The sequence below is a fragment of the Oncorhynchus mykiss genome, chromosome 20, assembly GCF_057628025.1.
Source record: "Oncorhynchus mykiss isolate SJ-2025 chromosome 20, ASM5762802v1, whole genome shotgun sequence".
NCBI lineage: Eukaryota > Metazoa > Chordata > Actinopteri > Salmoniformes > Salmonidae > Oncorhynchus > Oncorhynchus mykiss.
In genome coordinates, this window is record NC_143041.1 from 5,534,235 (window position 1) to 5,550,192 (window position 15,958).

Here is a 15,958-nt window from a genome sequence, read left to right on the forward strand (position 1 = left end):
TGGAATCCACTCAGTTGTCCTGTTTGTAAGGCAGAACACAGGATCCGCGTCGCGAAAAACATATTCTTGGTAGTACTGATGGTGAGTTGATGCTGATCTTATATTCAGTAGTTCTTCTCGACTGTATGTAATGAAACCTAAGATGACCTGGGGTACTAATGTAAGAAATAACACGTAAAAAAACAAAAAACTGCATAGTTTCCTAGGAACGCGAAGCGAGGCGGCCATCTCTGTCGGCGCCGGAAGATCATTGTCTTGTTGGAAGACAAATCTCCGTCCCAGTCTCAGGTCTTTTCAGACTCCATCAGGTTTTCTTCCAGAATGGTCCTGTATTTGGCTCCATCCAACTTTCCATCAATTTTAACCATCTTCCCTGTCCCTGCTGAAGAAAAGCAGGCCCAAACCATGATGCTGCCACCACCATGTTTGACAGTGGGAATGGTGTGTTCAGGTTGATGAGCTGTGTTGCTTTTACGCCAAACATAACGTTTTGCATTGTTGCCAAAAAGTTCAATTTTGGTTTCATCTGACCAGAGCACCTTCTTCCACATGTTTGGTGTGTCTTCCAGGTGGCTTGTGGCAAACTTTAAACGACACTTTTTATGGATATCTTTAAGAAATGGCTTTCTTCTTGCCACTCTTCCATAAAGGCCAGATTTGTGCAATATACGACTGATTGTTGTCCTATGGACAGAGTCTCCCACCTCAGCTGTAGATCTCTGCAGTTCATCCAGAGTGATCATGGGCCTCTTGGCTGCATCTCTGATCAGTCTTCCCCTTGTATGAGCTGAAAGTTTAGAGGGACGGCCAGGTCTTGGTAGATTTGCAGTGGTCTGATACTCCTTCCATTTCAATATTATCGCTTGCACAGTGCTCCTTGGGATGTTTAAAGCTTGGGAAATATTTTGTATCAAAATCCGGCTTTAAACTTCTTCACAACAGTATCTCGGAACTGCCTGGTGTGTTCCTTGTTCTTCATGATGCTCTCTGCACTTTTAACGGACCTCTGAGACTATCACAGTGCAGGTGCATTTATACGGAGACTTGATTACACACAGGTGGATTTTATTTATCATCATTAGTCATTTAGGTCAACATTGGGTCATTCAGAGATCCTCACTGAACTTCTGGAGAGAGTTTGCTGCACTGAAAGTAAAGGGGCTGAATAATTTTGCACGCCCAATTTTTCAGTTTTTGATTTGTAAAAGAAGTTTGAAATATCCAATAAATGTCATTCCACTTCATGATTGTGTCCCACTTGTTGTTGATTCTTCACAAAAAAAATAAGTTTTATATCTTTATGTTTGAAGCCTGAAATGTGGCAAAAGGTCGCAAAGTTCAAGGGGGCCGAATACTTTCGCAAGGCACTGTAATGGAAAACATGCGTTTATAAACCTCAATATGTTTTTCTTAAATGGTGCATACAGATATTATTTAGCTTTAAATTCATGCAATGGTTATGAATGAGGCTCCTGGGCTTGTCGCTACATGACTGATGCTTCTCCCTCCCTGTACCATCAATGCTCCCTTTTCTCAAGCTTTCTGAACTGCCTCAACAACTGATCAGCTGTGGAAGACCTGCCAGAACCCTACATTTGTTTTTCTTTTGCAATAGTGTCTTAGAGATTCTCGATGTAATGACAAGTGCTATGTAAAATAATGATACTATTATTGTCCACAGAAATGCATAAAAGCATGGCTTTGTACTTGTAATTGCTACAAACAAATCAACCTTTGGGGTATGGCAAAGATAAATCTTCTCAAAACTGAAAGTTAGAATGCAACACAAACCTCTATCTTCACCAGCGCTCCTATGATCATGGTCTTCTCCAGGAAGTTCTCATTAAACTCTGGCGGGTGATCGTTGAGGTCCAGCACGGTCACAAATACCTCGGCCAGGCTGTACTTGCCCTCTGCGTCCTCGGCTTTGACATAGAAATTATACTTGGACTTCACCTCCGCATCCAGGCTGGCCCACGGCTGGGTGTAGATGATGCCTGATGCTGAATGAATCAGAAACCTGAGGAGGGGTAAGACATTGGGTGTTATTTAATTTATAAAATAATTGACAACTGTCTTCTGGGTCATTATTTAATTATGGTTGAGGAACCTGATATAAACCACATTGAAAAAACAAATCAATTTCAAACTTAAAAAGATGGTAGCGGATATAAAATATTATGAATGTTTACAGTACATTACAATTACAATGTAACAAAAAATTTGTCAGCAGGGTAACTCATTTTAAATTGAAACAGCTAAGATTTTTGTAACTAACTAACTGTATAAAGTAATCTGAAATTGTAAATCATAAAACGTGTAATAACTTGAAATAAACTGGGGGAAATCGGAAAATATATATATATATATATATATATATACAGTGCCTTGCGAAAGTATTCGGCCCCCTTGAACTTTGCGACCTTTTGCCACATTTCAGGCTTCAAACATAAAGATATAAAACTGTATTTTTTTGTGAAGAATCAACAACAAGTGGGACACAATCATGAAGTGGAACGACATTTATTGGATATTTCAAAAAATTTTAACAAATCAAAAACTGAAAAATTGGGCGTGCAAAATTATTCAGCCCCCTTAAGTTAATACTTTGTAGCGCCACCTTTTGCTGAGATTACAGCTGTAAGTCGCTTGGGGTATGTCTCTATCAGTTTTGCACATCGAGAGACTGACATTTTTTCCCATTCCTCCTTGCAAAACAGCTCGAGCTCAGTGAGGTTGGATGGAGAGCATTTGTGAACAGCAGTTTTCAGTTCTTTCCACAGATTCTCGATTGGATTCAGGTCTGGACTTTGACTTGGCCATTCTAACACCTGGATATGTTTATTTTTGAACCATTCCATTGTAGATTTTGCTTTATGTTTTGGATCATTGTCTTGTTGGAAGACAAATCTCCATCCCAGTCTCAGGTCTTTTGCAGACTCCATCAGGTTTCTTCCAGAATGGTCCTGTATTTGGCTCCATCCATCTTCCCATCAATTTTAACCATCTTCCCTGTCCCTGCTGAAGAAAAGCAGGCCCAAACCATGATGCTGCCACCACCATGTTTGACAGTGGGGATGGTGTGTTCAGCTGTGTTGCTTTTACGCCAAACATAACGTTTTGCATTGTTGCCAAAAAGTTCCATTTTGGTTTCATCTGACCAGAGCACCTTCTTCCACATGTTTGGTGTGTCTCCCAGGTGGCTTGTGGCAAACTTTAAACAACACTTTTTATGGATATCTTTAAGAAATGGCTTTCTTCTTGCCACTCTTCCATAAAGGCCAGATTTGTGCAATATACAACTGATTGTTGTCCTATGGACAGAGTCTCCCACCTCAGCTGTAGATCTCTGCAGTTCATCCAGAGTGATCATGGGCCTCTTGGCTGCATCTCTGATCAGTCTTCTCCTTGTATGAGCTGAAAGTTTAGAGGGACGGTCAGGTCTTGGTAGATTTGCAGTGGTCTGATACTCCTTCCATTTCAATATTATCGCTTGCACAGTGCTCCTTGGGATGTTTAAAGCTTGGGAATTTTTTTTGTATCCAAATCCGGCTTTAAACTTCTTCACAACAGTATCTCGGACCTGCCTGGTGTGTTCCTTGTTCTTCATGATGCTCTCTGCGCTTTTAACGGACCTCTGAGACTATCACAGTGCAGGTGCATTTATACGGAGACTTGATTACACACAGGTGGATTGTATTTATCATCTTTAGTCATTTAGGTCAGCATTGGATCATTCAGAGATCCTCACTGAACTTCTGGAGAGAGTTTGCTGCACTGAAAGTAAAGGGGCTGAATAATTTTGCACGCCCAATTTTTCAGTTTTTGATTTGTTAAAAAAGTTTGAAATATCCAATAAATGTCGTTCCCCTTCATGATTGTGTCCCACTTGTTGTTGATTCTTCACAAAAAATATAGTTTTATATCTTTATGTTTGAAGCCTGAAATGTGGCAAAAGGTCGCAAAGTTCAAGGGGGCCGAATACTTTCGCAAGGCACTGTATATATATATATATATATATATATATATATATACACACACATATACATATGTACAGATATATACACTACATGACCAAAACATGACCAAAAGTATGTGAAAACCTGCTTGTCAAACATCTCATTCAGAAATGTGGGCATTAATGTGGGGTTGGCCCCCATTTTGCTGCTATAACAGCCTACATACACTCTTCTGGGAAGGCTTTCCACTAAGTGTTGAAACATTGCTGCAGGAACTGTTGCCAGTTTGGGGAAGGCTGTAGCTTTAAGATTTCCCTTTACTGGAACTAAAGGGTCTAGCCTGAACCATGAAAATCAGCCCCAGACCATAATTCTTCCTTCACCAAACTTTATAGTTGACACTATGAATTGGGGCAGGTAGCGTGCTCCTGGCATCCGCCAAAAACAGATTTGTCCGTCGGACTGCCAGATGGTGAAGCGTGATTCATCACTCCAGAGAACGTGTTTCCACTCCTCCAGAGTCAAATGGCGACGAGCTTTAAAACACTCCAGCCAAAACTTGGCATTGCGCATGATGATCTTAAGCTTTTCTGCAGCTGCTCGGCCATAGAAACCCATTTCATGAAGCTCATCGCGAAAAGTTCTTGTGCTTCCAGATGCAGTTTCGAACTCAGTAATGAGTGTTGCAAACGAGGACAGAGGACAGTTTAATGCTTACTTACAAGCCTTTAACCAACAATGCAGTTTTAAGAAAAATAAGTGTTAAGTAGAAAATAGATAAGTAAAAAAAAAAATTTTAAAAAAGGAGCAAATAATGACAGAGAAACAGTAAAATAACAATAGCGAGGCTACAGTGCCTTGCGAAAGTATTCGGCCCCCTTGAACTTTGCGACCTTTTGCCACATTTCAGGCTTCAAACATAAAGATATAAAACTGTATTTTATTGTGAAGAATCAACAACAAGTGGGACACAATCATGAAGTGGAACGACATTTATTGGATATTTCAAACTTTAACAAATCAAAAACTGAAAAATTGGGCGTGCAAAATTATTCAGCCCCCTTAAGTTAATACTTTGTAGCGCCACCTTTTGCTGCGATTACAGCTGTAAGTCGCTTGGGGTATGTCTCTATCAGTTTTGCACATCGAGAGACTGAATTTTTTTCCCATTCCTCCTTGCAAAACAGCTCGAGCTCAGTGAGGTTGGATGGAGAGCATTTGTGAACAGCAGTTTTTAGTTCTTTCCACAGATTCTCGATTGGATTCAGGTCTGGACTTTGACTTGGCCATTCTAACACCTGGATATGTTTATTTTTGAACCATTCCATTGTAGATTTTGCTTTATGTTTTGGATCATTGTCTTGTTGGAAGACAAATCTCCGTCCCAGTCTCAGGTCTTTTGTAGACTCCATCAGGTTTTCTTCCAGAATGGTCCTGTATTTGGCTCCATCCATCTTCCCATCAATTTTAACCATCTTCCCTGTCCCGGCTGAAGAAAAGCAGGCCCAAACCATGATGCTGCCACCACTATGTTTGACAGTGGGGATGGTGTGTTCAGCTGTGTTGCTTTTACGCCAAACATAACGTTTTGCATTGTTGCCAAAAAGTTCCATTTTGGTTTAATCTGACCAGAGCACCTTCTTCCACATGTTTGGTGTGTCTCCCAGGTGGCTTGTGGCAAACTTTAAATGACACTTTTTATGGATATCTTTAAGAAATGGCTTTCTTCTTGCCAGTCGTCCATAAAAGCTAGATTTGTGCAATATACGACTGATTGTTGTCCTATGGACAGAGTCTCCCACCTCAGCTGTAGATCTCTGCAGTTCATCCAGAGTGATCATGGGCCTCTTGGCTGCATCTCTGATCAGTCTTCTCCTTGTATGAGCTGAAAGTTTAGAGGGACGGCCAGGTCTTGGTAGATTTGCAGTGGTCTGATACTCCTTCCATTTCAATATTATCGCTTGCACAGTGCTCCTTGGGATGTTTAAAGCTTGGGAAATATTTTGTATCAAAATCCGGCTTTAAACTTCTTCACAACAGTATCTCGGACCTGCCCGGTGTGTTCCTTGTTCTTCATGATGCTCTCTGCGCTTTTAACTGACCTCTGAGACTATCACAGTGCAGGTGCATTTATACGGAGACTTGATTACACACAGGTGGATTGTATTTATCCTCATTAGTCATTTAGGTCAACATTGGATCATTCAGAGATCCTCACTGAACTTCTGGAGAGAGTTTGCTGCACTGAAAGTAAAGGGGCTGAATAATTTTGCACGCCCAATTTTTCAGTTTTTGATTTGTTAAAAAAGTTTGAAATATCCAATAAATGTTGTTCCACATCATGATTGTGTCCCACTTGTTGTTGATTCTTCACAAAAAAATACAGTTTTATATCTTTATGTTTGAATCCTGAAATGTGGCAAAAGGTCGCAAAGTTCAAGGGGGCCGAATACTTTCTCAAGGCACTGTATGTACAGGGCGTACCAGTACAGAGTCAATATGCAGGGGCACCAATTAGTTGAGGTAATATGTACATGTAGGTAGAGTTAAAGTCACATGGATAATGAACAGAGAGTAGCAGCAGCATAAAAGGGGGGGAAATGCAAATAGTCTGGGTTGCCATATGATTAGATGTTCAGGAGTCTTATGGCTTGGGGGTAGAAGCTGTTAAGAAGTCTTTTGGACCTAGACTTGGCACCCCGAATCCACTAATTTGAATGGGTGTCCACATACTATTGTATATACACGACGTTCAAAAGATTGGGGTAACTTAGACATGTCCTTGTTTTTGAAAGAAAAGCAATTTTTTTGTCCACTAAAACAATATCAAATTGGTCAGAAATACAGTGTAGACATTGTTAATGTTGTAAATGACTATTGTAGCTGGAAACAGCTTTTTTTTTTAATGGAATATCTACATAGGCTTACAGAGGCCCATTATCAGCAACCATCACTCCTGTGTTCCAATGGCACGTTGTGTTAGCTAATCCAAGTTGATCATTTTAAAGCTAATTGATCATTAGAAAACCCTTTTGCAATTATGTTAGCACAGCTGAAAACTGTTGTTCTGATTAAAGAAGCAATACAGCTGGTCTTCTTTAGACTAGTTGTGTATCTAATGCATCAGCATTTTGTGGGTTCGATTACAGGATCCAAATGGCCAGAAACAAAGACCTTTCTTCTGAAACTCGTCAGTCTATTCTTGTTCTGAGAAATGAATGCGAGAAATTGCCATGAAACTGAAGATCTCGTACAATGCTGTGTACTACTCCCTTCACAGAACAGCACAAACTGTATCTAACCAGAATAGAAAGAGGAGTGGGAGGCCCCGGTGCACAACTGAGCAAGAGGACAAGTACATTAGAGTGTCTAGTTTGAGAAACAGACGCCTCACAAGTCCTCAACTGGCAGCTTCATTAAATAGTACCGGAAAACACCAGTCTCAACATCAACAGTGAAGATGCGACTCAGGGATGCTGGCCTTCTAGGCAGAGTTCCTCTGTCCAGTGTCTGTGTTATTTTGCCCATCTTAATATTTAATTTTTATTGGCCAGTCTGAGGTTTTTCTTTGCAACTCTGCTTAGAAGGCCAGCATCCCGGAGTCGCCTCTTCACTGTTGACGTTGAGACTGGTGTTTGCGGGTACTATGTACTGAAGCTGGCAAGTGAGGACTTATTTTAATGGACAAATTAATTAATCTTAATTCCATTCCTTTACTAGATTTGTGTGTATTGGATATAAATTGTATAATTGTTACATATTACTGCACTGTCGGAGCTAGAAGCACAAGCATTTTGCTACACCCTCAATAAAATCTGCTAAACATGTTTATGTGACCAATATGATTTGATTTGAGATGTAAGAGGACAGTATGTCAAAGGAAAGTTGGATAATTCTGTCTGAAAGTATAACTCCTTGAAAGTCAATGTCAGTTGTATTTGTTCTGTGAAGAAGAAACTATAAATAGATTGTCCTAAAAAATAAGGAAACATACCAGATTATATTTATTTATTTAATATATATAGCCTTTTATCTGTTTTCAACAGTTCAACCTGCATCTTTTCAACTAGCTTCTGCGGGGTTGGCAATAACCAGATGTTCCGGTTTGAAGTGAAAATTGAATAGAGAGCCTGTGACATCACTTCCGCTTTCGGACGTTAACCTCTAGTAATTCTCCATCCCGGGTGCGGGAGCGTAATCATCGACTGACACTAATTAGCATAACGCAAGGACATAAATATTCCTAGAAAATATTCCTATTCATGAAAATCACAAGTGAAATATATTGAGACACAGCTTAGCCTTTTGTTAATCACCCTGTCATCTCAGATTTTCAAAATATGCTTTACAGCCAAAGCTAGACAAGCATTTGAGTAAGTTTATCGATAGCCTAGCATAGCATTTTGTCCAGCTAGCAGCAGGTAACTTGGTCACGGAAATCAGAAAAGCAATCAAATTAAATCGTTTCCCTTTGATGAGCTTCGGATGTTTTCCCTCACAAGACTCCCAGTTAGATAGCCAATGTTCCTTTTTTCCCAAAATATTATTTTTGTAGGCGAAATAGCTCCATTTTTTCTTCACGTTTGGCTGAGAAATCGCCCGGAAATTGCAGTCACGAAAACGCCGAAAGATATTCCAAATTAGCTCCATAATATCGACAGAAACATGGCATATGTTGTTTATAATCAATCCTCAAGGTGTTTTTCAAATATCTATTCGATAATATATCCATTGGGACAATTGGTTTTTCAGTAGGACCGATTGGAATAATGGCTACCTCTGTATTTTACGCGAGAATCACTCTGGGAGCCATCAGGTGACCAGTTGCGCAATGTAGCCGCTTACGGGTATTCTTCAACATAAATGCGTGAAACTACGTCACAATGCTGTAGACACCTTGGGGAATACGGATAAAAAGTAATCTGGTTGATAGCCCATTCACTGCTCAATAGGGACGCATTGGAACGCAGAGCTTTCAAAACATGAGTCACGTCCGGATTGGATTTCTCTCAGGCTTTCGCCTGCAATATCAGTTCTGTTATACTCACAGACAATATTTTTACAGTTTTGGAAACATTAGTGTTTTCTATCCTAAGCTGTCAATTATATGCATATTCTAGCATCTTGTCCTGACAAAATATCCCGTTTACTACGGGAACGTTATTTTTCCAAAAATGAAAATACTGCCCCCTAATCACAAAAGGTTTTACTGCAACCGCATCAGATTTTTTTTTTAACTTGACGGAAAAAGCATAATCTGAGAACGGCGCTCAGTGCCCAATTCAGCCAGAGAAACATCCACCATTTTAGAGTCAACAGAAGTTAGAAATAACACTATAATTATTCACTTACCTTTGATGATCTTTATCAGAAGGCACTCCCAGTTCGACAATAAATTACTGATTTGTTCCATAAAGTTCCATAAAGTCCATCATTTATTTTCAAATTGATACTTGCTGTTAGCGTTTTCAGCCCAGTAATACATCTTCATGAGGCGCAGGAACTTCGTCCAGACAAAAACTCGAAAAGGTCCGTTACAGTCCTTTAGAAACATGTCAAATGATGTATTGAATCGATCTTTAGTATGTTTTTAACATAAAACATCAATAATGTTCCAACCGGAAAATTCCTATGTCTGAAGAAATGCACTGGAACGAGAGGTAGCTCTTTTGGGAGCGCGCGTCATGAGACCAAGGCACTATGCCAGACTACTGATTCAAAAAGGTCTCATGAGCCCCTCCTTTATAGTAGAATCCTCATTCAAGTTTCTAAAGACGTTTGACATCTAGTGGAAGCCGTAGGAAGTGCAACTTGACTCCATAGACACTGTATTCGGTAGGCCAAGCTTTGAAAAACTACAAAACTCAGATGTCCCACTTCCTGGTTGGATTTTTCTCAGGTTTTCACCTGCCATATGAGTTCTGTAATACTCACAGACATCATTCAAACAGTTTTAGAAACTTCAGAGTGTTTTCTATCCAATACTACTAATAGTATGCATATATTAGCAACTGAGACAGAGTAGGAGGCAGTTCACTCTGGGCACGCTATTCATCCATAGTGAAAATGCTGCCCCCTATCTTAAAAGAGTTAACAAGACAACACTCCATCTTAACTCCTCTGCCACATTTACTGGATTGGTTGAACAGTGCAAAAGAGAAACTCCCCAACAGTTAAAAAAATATCTCGTCAAGACCAGAACTTGGGGATCTAGTTGCAGGTGTTTCTTCTACCCTTGCTACTGAAGGGGTTAAACTTTCTATTCCCAAACAGTTCGAGATTCTAATTTTAAAAATTAATCTCTCCAGAAATAATTATCTTATTGTTGCCGCCTGTTATAGACCTCCCTCAACTCCCAGCTGTGCCCTGGACCCCATATGTGAATTGATTGCCCCTCATGTATCTACAGAGTTCGTTCTGTTAGGTGACCTAAACTGGGATATGCTTAACACCCCAGGCGTCCTCCAATCTAAGCTAGATGCCCTCAATCTCACACACGTTATCAAGGAACCCACAAGGTACAACCCTAAATCTGTAAACATTGGCACCCTCATAGATATTATCCTGACCAACTTGACCTGGTATTTCCAATCAAGATCTCAGCGATCAATGCCTCATTGCCTGCATCCGTTATGGGTCTGCGGTCAAACGACCACCCATCACTGTTGAACGCTCACTAAAACACTTCTGCGACCTGGTCCGGGTATCCTGGAAGGATATTGACCTCATCCCGTCAGTAGAGGATGCCTGGTTGTTCTTTAAAAGCAATTTCCTCACCATCTTAAATAAGCATGCCCCGTTCAAATAATGTAGAACTAAGAACAGATATAGCCCTTGGTTCACTCCAGACCTGACTGCCCTTGACCAGCACAAACACACCCTGTGGCGTACTGCACTAGCATCAAATAATCACCACGATACGCAACTTTTCAGGGAAGTCAGGAACCAAAACACATAGTCAGTTAGGAAAGCTAAGGCTAGCTTTTTCAAGCAGAAATTTGCATCCTGTAGCTCTAACTACTAAAAGTTCTGGGACACTGTAAAGTCCATGGAGAATAAGAGCACCTCCTCCCAGCTGCCTACTGCACTTAGGCTAGGAAACACTGTCACAACCGATAAATCCACGATAATCGAGAATTTCAACAAGCATTTCTCTACGGATGGCCATGCTTTCCTCCTGGCTACCCCATCCCCGGCCAACCGCTCTGCACCCCCCGCAGCTACTTCACCCAAATCCAGAGAGCAGATGTTCTGAAAGAACTGCAAAACCTGGACCCGTAGAAATCAGCTGGGCTAGACAATCTGCACCCTCTCTTTCTAAAATGATCCACCTCCATTGTTCTAACCCCTATTTCTAGTCTGTTCAACCTCTCTTTCATACCGTTCGAGATTCCCAAAGATTGGAAAGCTGCTGAGGTCATCCCCCTGTTCAAAGGTGGTGACACTCTAGCACCAAACTGTTACAGACCTATATCCATCCTGCCCTGTCTTTCTAAAGTCTTCTAAAGCCAAGTTAACCTGTTTGGGGTAGGGGGCAGTATTTTCACTTTTGGCTAAATAGCGTGCCCAAACTGAACTGCCTCCTACTCTGTCCCAGATCCTAATATATGCATATTACTATTAGTATTGGATAGGAAACACTCTGATGTTTCTAAAATGGTTTGAATCATGTCTATGAGTATAACAGAACTTATTTAGCAGGCGAAACCCAGAGGACAAACCATTCAGATAAAAAAAAATAATTGAAGTCACTGTCTTTTCAATATGTTTTCATGGGGAATCCAGAATTCTAATTTACTTTCCTGCAGTTCCTACCACTTCCACTGGAAGTCACCAGTTTTTAGAAATTGGTTGAGGTTTTCCCTTCGTGTAATGAAGAAGTACCATAGCTCAGAACGAATGTCATTTCATGTGTACCTTTTGATAGAGGCCCGTATCCAGAAAAGTAGCGGCAGTTTTTTTTTGCTCCTGTATAGAACACAGATCATCCCGTCTTCAATTTGACCGATTATATACATTTAGAAATACCTAAAGTTGTATTACAAAAGTAGTTTGAAATGTTTTGGCAAAGTTTACAGGTAACTTTTGAGATATTTTGTAGCGACGTTGCGTAAGTTGGAAGCAGTGTTTTTCTGGGATCAAACGCGCCAAATAAATTGACATTTTGAATATATATAGACGGAATTAATCGAACAAAAGGACCATTTGTAATGTTTATGGGACATATAGGAGTGCCAACAAAAGAAGCTCGTCAAAGGTAAGGCATGATTTATATATTATTTCTGCGGTTTGGTCGCGCCTGCAGAGTTGAAATTTGGTACTCTCATTGTTTACTGTGGTGTTATCATCAGATAGTAGCACCTTATGCTTTCGCCGAAAAGCCTTTTTGAAATCTGACATGTTGGCTGGATTCACAATGAGTGTAGCTTTAATTTGCTATCTTGCATGTGTAATTAAATTAAAATTAGATTTTTTATAGAAATGTATTTGAATTTGGCGCACCGCATTTTCCCTGGCAATTGGCCATGTAGGACGCAAGCGTCCCGCCTACCCCTCTTCGGGTTAGGGGGCGGTATTTTCACGTCCAGATGAAAAGCGTACCCAAAGTAAACTGCCTGCTACTCAGGCCCAGAAGCTAGGATATGCATATAATTGGAAGATTTTGATTGAAACCACTCTAAAGTTTCTAAAACTGTTAAAATTATAAACTGTTAAAATTATATCTATGTGTATAACAGAACTTACTTGGCAGGCAAAACCCAGAGGACAAACCATCCAGGAAGTTTTTTTTGTTGAGGTGATAGTGTTTTCAATTAGTTTTCTATTTGGATCTAGATTTCTAAGGCACTTGCTTGCAGTTCCTAAGGCTTCCACTGGATGTCAACTGTTTTTAGAAATTGGTTGATGTTTTTCCTTTGAGAAATTAAGAAGTAGCCATTTCCAATCTGGGTGGATAGCCAAGTGTACTGTTGTGGTTGGGGCGTGCGACCTGAAAGCTCGCTCCACTTTATTTTTATCTGCTATTGAACGCAGTTTATCCCGTCTTAAATTGTATTGATTATTTACGTAAAAAAAATACCTAAAGTTGTATTAGAAAAGTTGTTTGAAATGTTTGGACTAAGATTACAGGTCATTAGATATTTTGTAGTCATGTTGCGCGAGTTGGAACCGGTGTTTTTCTGATTCAAACGCGTTAAATGAATGGACATTTTGGAGATATAACGATGGAATTTATCGAACAAAAGGACCATTTATGATGTTTATGGGACAAATTGGAGTGCCAACAGAAGAAGATCTTCATTGGTAAGGCATGAATTATTGTTATTTCTGACTTTTGTGTCGCGCCTGGCGGGTTGAAATGTGATTTTCATGTGTTTGTTTGATGGGGTGCTGTCCTCAGATAATAGCATGGTTTGCTTTCGCCGTAAAGCCTTTTTGAAATCAGGTGGATCCACACCTTTGAGACTGTTATAGCCTCACACCATCAGGTGACCTCAGAGCTCTCATGGCTAAGTCCTAACCCCTGGACATTGTGACACCGTTTGGAATCAACTACAACTTACTCAAGGCCATGTCGAACTGCCGTTTAACCATTTCAGACAAGCTCTCTACCAGCATTTGAGGGAAATGTTTCCCATCACCAAGGACATGGCCAGACTGGGTAAACTTATTTTCACTGAAGATGATGATATCCTCGACTAGATGGATAAACTTAAGACAGAGTGGCAAGGAGAAACCACTGAGAGGTTTGACTCCTCTAATACCACTGAAAACCGTTTCTATGACAGACTCTGCAGGAATATACCTGAGTGGGTCAGGGATAAACTGATGAATGTTGTGGGATGGGACAGATTTGAAGGCCCTACTAAGGAGGACCACATTAGACATCACTGCAGAGCCTGGAAAAAAAATGAAGAAAGAGCAAGGAAGACTAATCTTGACTCACAACTCAAGAAAGAACCCACAACCATACATACCCACACAGAGACAACCGCTGGTGTGCTGGTACTGCAGTGTGGCAGGCCATATGAGAAACATGTGCCCTAATCAATGGCTGCAGGTCTTGCTAGGTATGAATTCCTTCTGACACAGCCTCACCTTACGATTCAACGATGCTATGTTGCTAACCCAGCACAACTGCACATGTCTCTGGAGGATGGAAAAACACACAACTGTCTTGATCTGGTCCAACGTGATTCTAAGGCCAGGCCTGACCTTTAGGATAAACTTCTTGAGCTCTCTGATGTTAATCTCTCTGTTGATGGCTCTGCCTTTATTGTTAGGGAGACTGGTAGGAAACATGCAGGGTTTGGTATAGTCTCACTGAATAGGGTCATTGTTGATTGAACGTCCCTTGCCTGAACATTGCTCAGCACAACAAGCTGAGCTCCAGGCCCTTACTGAAGCATGCATATTAGATAGTGGTTAGCATTTATTCTGACTCTGTATACACCATTGGTTTTTGCCTATCTTGGGTAGGGGTTTGGAAAAGCAGGGATTTTGTTAACGCATCCGGTACTCCAATTAAAAAACGCTTACAGATTGAAGCCATGCTGGAGACCATGTTGCTTCCAGCTGAATTGGCTATTTTCAAGGTCCGTGCCCACACAGGCAACAATGATAGCATGAGTTTAGGTAATGCTGCTGCTGATGCTAAGAATGCTGCTTCTCGCTGCCGTACTCATGCCGTTATGCTTACTTCTCCATGTACGTCTGAAATCACTAATCTGGACCAACACCAGGCTGCTGATGCACTTAATCACCCCTTATGGGAATCTAGGGGCTGCTCCAGAGGCCCTGATGGCCTGTGGAGGCAATCACTCTCTGGAAATCATGTTCTGCCCTTACCTCTCGTCTCCTCTGTGTGTCGCCTGGCCCACGGGGTGGGTCACGCACCAAGGCGGGAGATGGTAAGACTAATATCTGACACCTGGTTTTGTCCAAATCTGATTGAAATTTGCAAAACACACATGTATAAATGTACTACATGCATGCAATACAACATTGGTAAGGGTACCCCCCTGAAACCAGGGAAATTTCCAGTGCCGGCCGGCCCGTTCACCCATTTAGCTATGGATTTCATAGACATGGCTGAAAGAAAAGAAAGAAAGAGATACTGCCGGGTAATAATTGACCGTTTTACCAGGTGGGTCGAAGCATTTCTAACCGTGCACTGTGATGATAAAACGGTAGCAAAACTCCTGGTAAGAGAAATCATCCCTAGATTTGGTGAACATGAAGTTATCTCTGCAGACAATGGCACCCATTTCATAGGAGATGTGGTTCACAGATGGCTGCCCAATTGGGGATAGATCAGAAGTTTGTTTGTATCTACCACCCACAAAGTAATGGTATTACTGAAAGAGCTAACCAAACCATAAATGATGGGCTTGCCAAAGCATGCCACTCCACAGAGAAGTCATGGGTAGAGTGTCTCCCTTTAGTTCTGATGAAAATGCTTAGCCCACATGAGGTCTTAACTGGCCGTCCAATGAACGTTCCTTTACAAAGAACAATTACTCAAACTGACTGACCTGATTGCACTGGATGATGATTTGAGCAAATATATGAAGGAACTAACCCATGCTGTTAGGTCTTTGTATTCCCAATACAGGAAGGCCCAGGATGTTCCAGAACAGTGTGACCCAGACTGTTGGCGTTGGAGAATGAATCAAGCTGAAAGTCCACAAAAGGAAGTGGAATGACCCAAGATGGATGGGTCCCTACCAGGTCATCGCAGCAACACCAAAAGCAGTGAAGGTCCAAGAGCGCCAGGGGTGGCACCACCTATCACACTGCCAAAAGACTTCCACACCATCGTAACAGATAAGAGTTCACAACCAGACCCTATTTCTATACTCAATCTCCTGAGGATTGCTTGCAGTCTAATGCACATTTTATGGGATGAATTATTATAATCATTACGCTTGGGTCGCATTTTGTTGAGGCCTTGGGGCCTCAAAGGTGGAAAAAAGGTTCACCCTTTTGCTATAAAGCCT

General features: G+C 41.1%; 1 protein-coding gene across 1 annotated transcript in view; it reads right to left on the minus strand.

Annotated features, from left to right (window-relative positions):
- The window catches only part of LOC110498829 (cadherin-related family member 1a), a 129,611-nt gene that overhangs the window by 19,022 nt on the left and 94,631 nt on the right, over positions 1-15,958 (minus strand). The window contains exon 15 of the mRNA XM_090212039.1: positions 1,792-2,020. Within this exon, the coding sequence (XP_090068165.1) occupies positions 1,792-2,020 (229 nt within the window). The remainder of the gene's footprint in view (positions 1-1,791; positions 2,021-15,958) is intronic.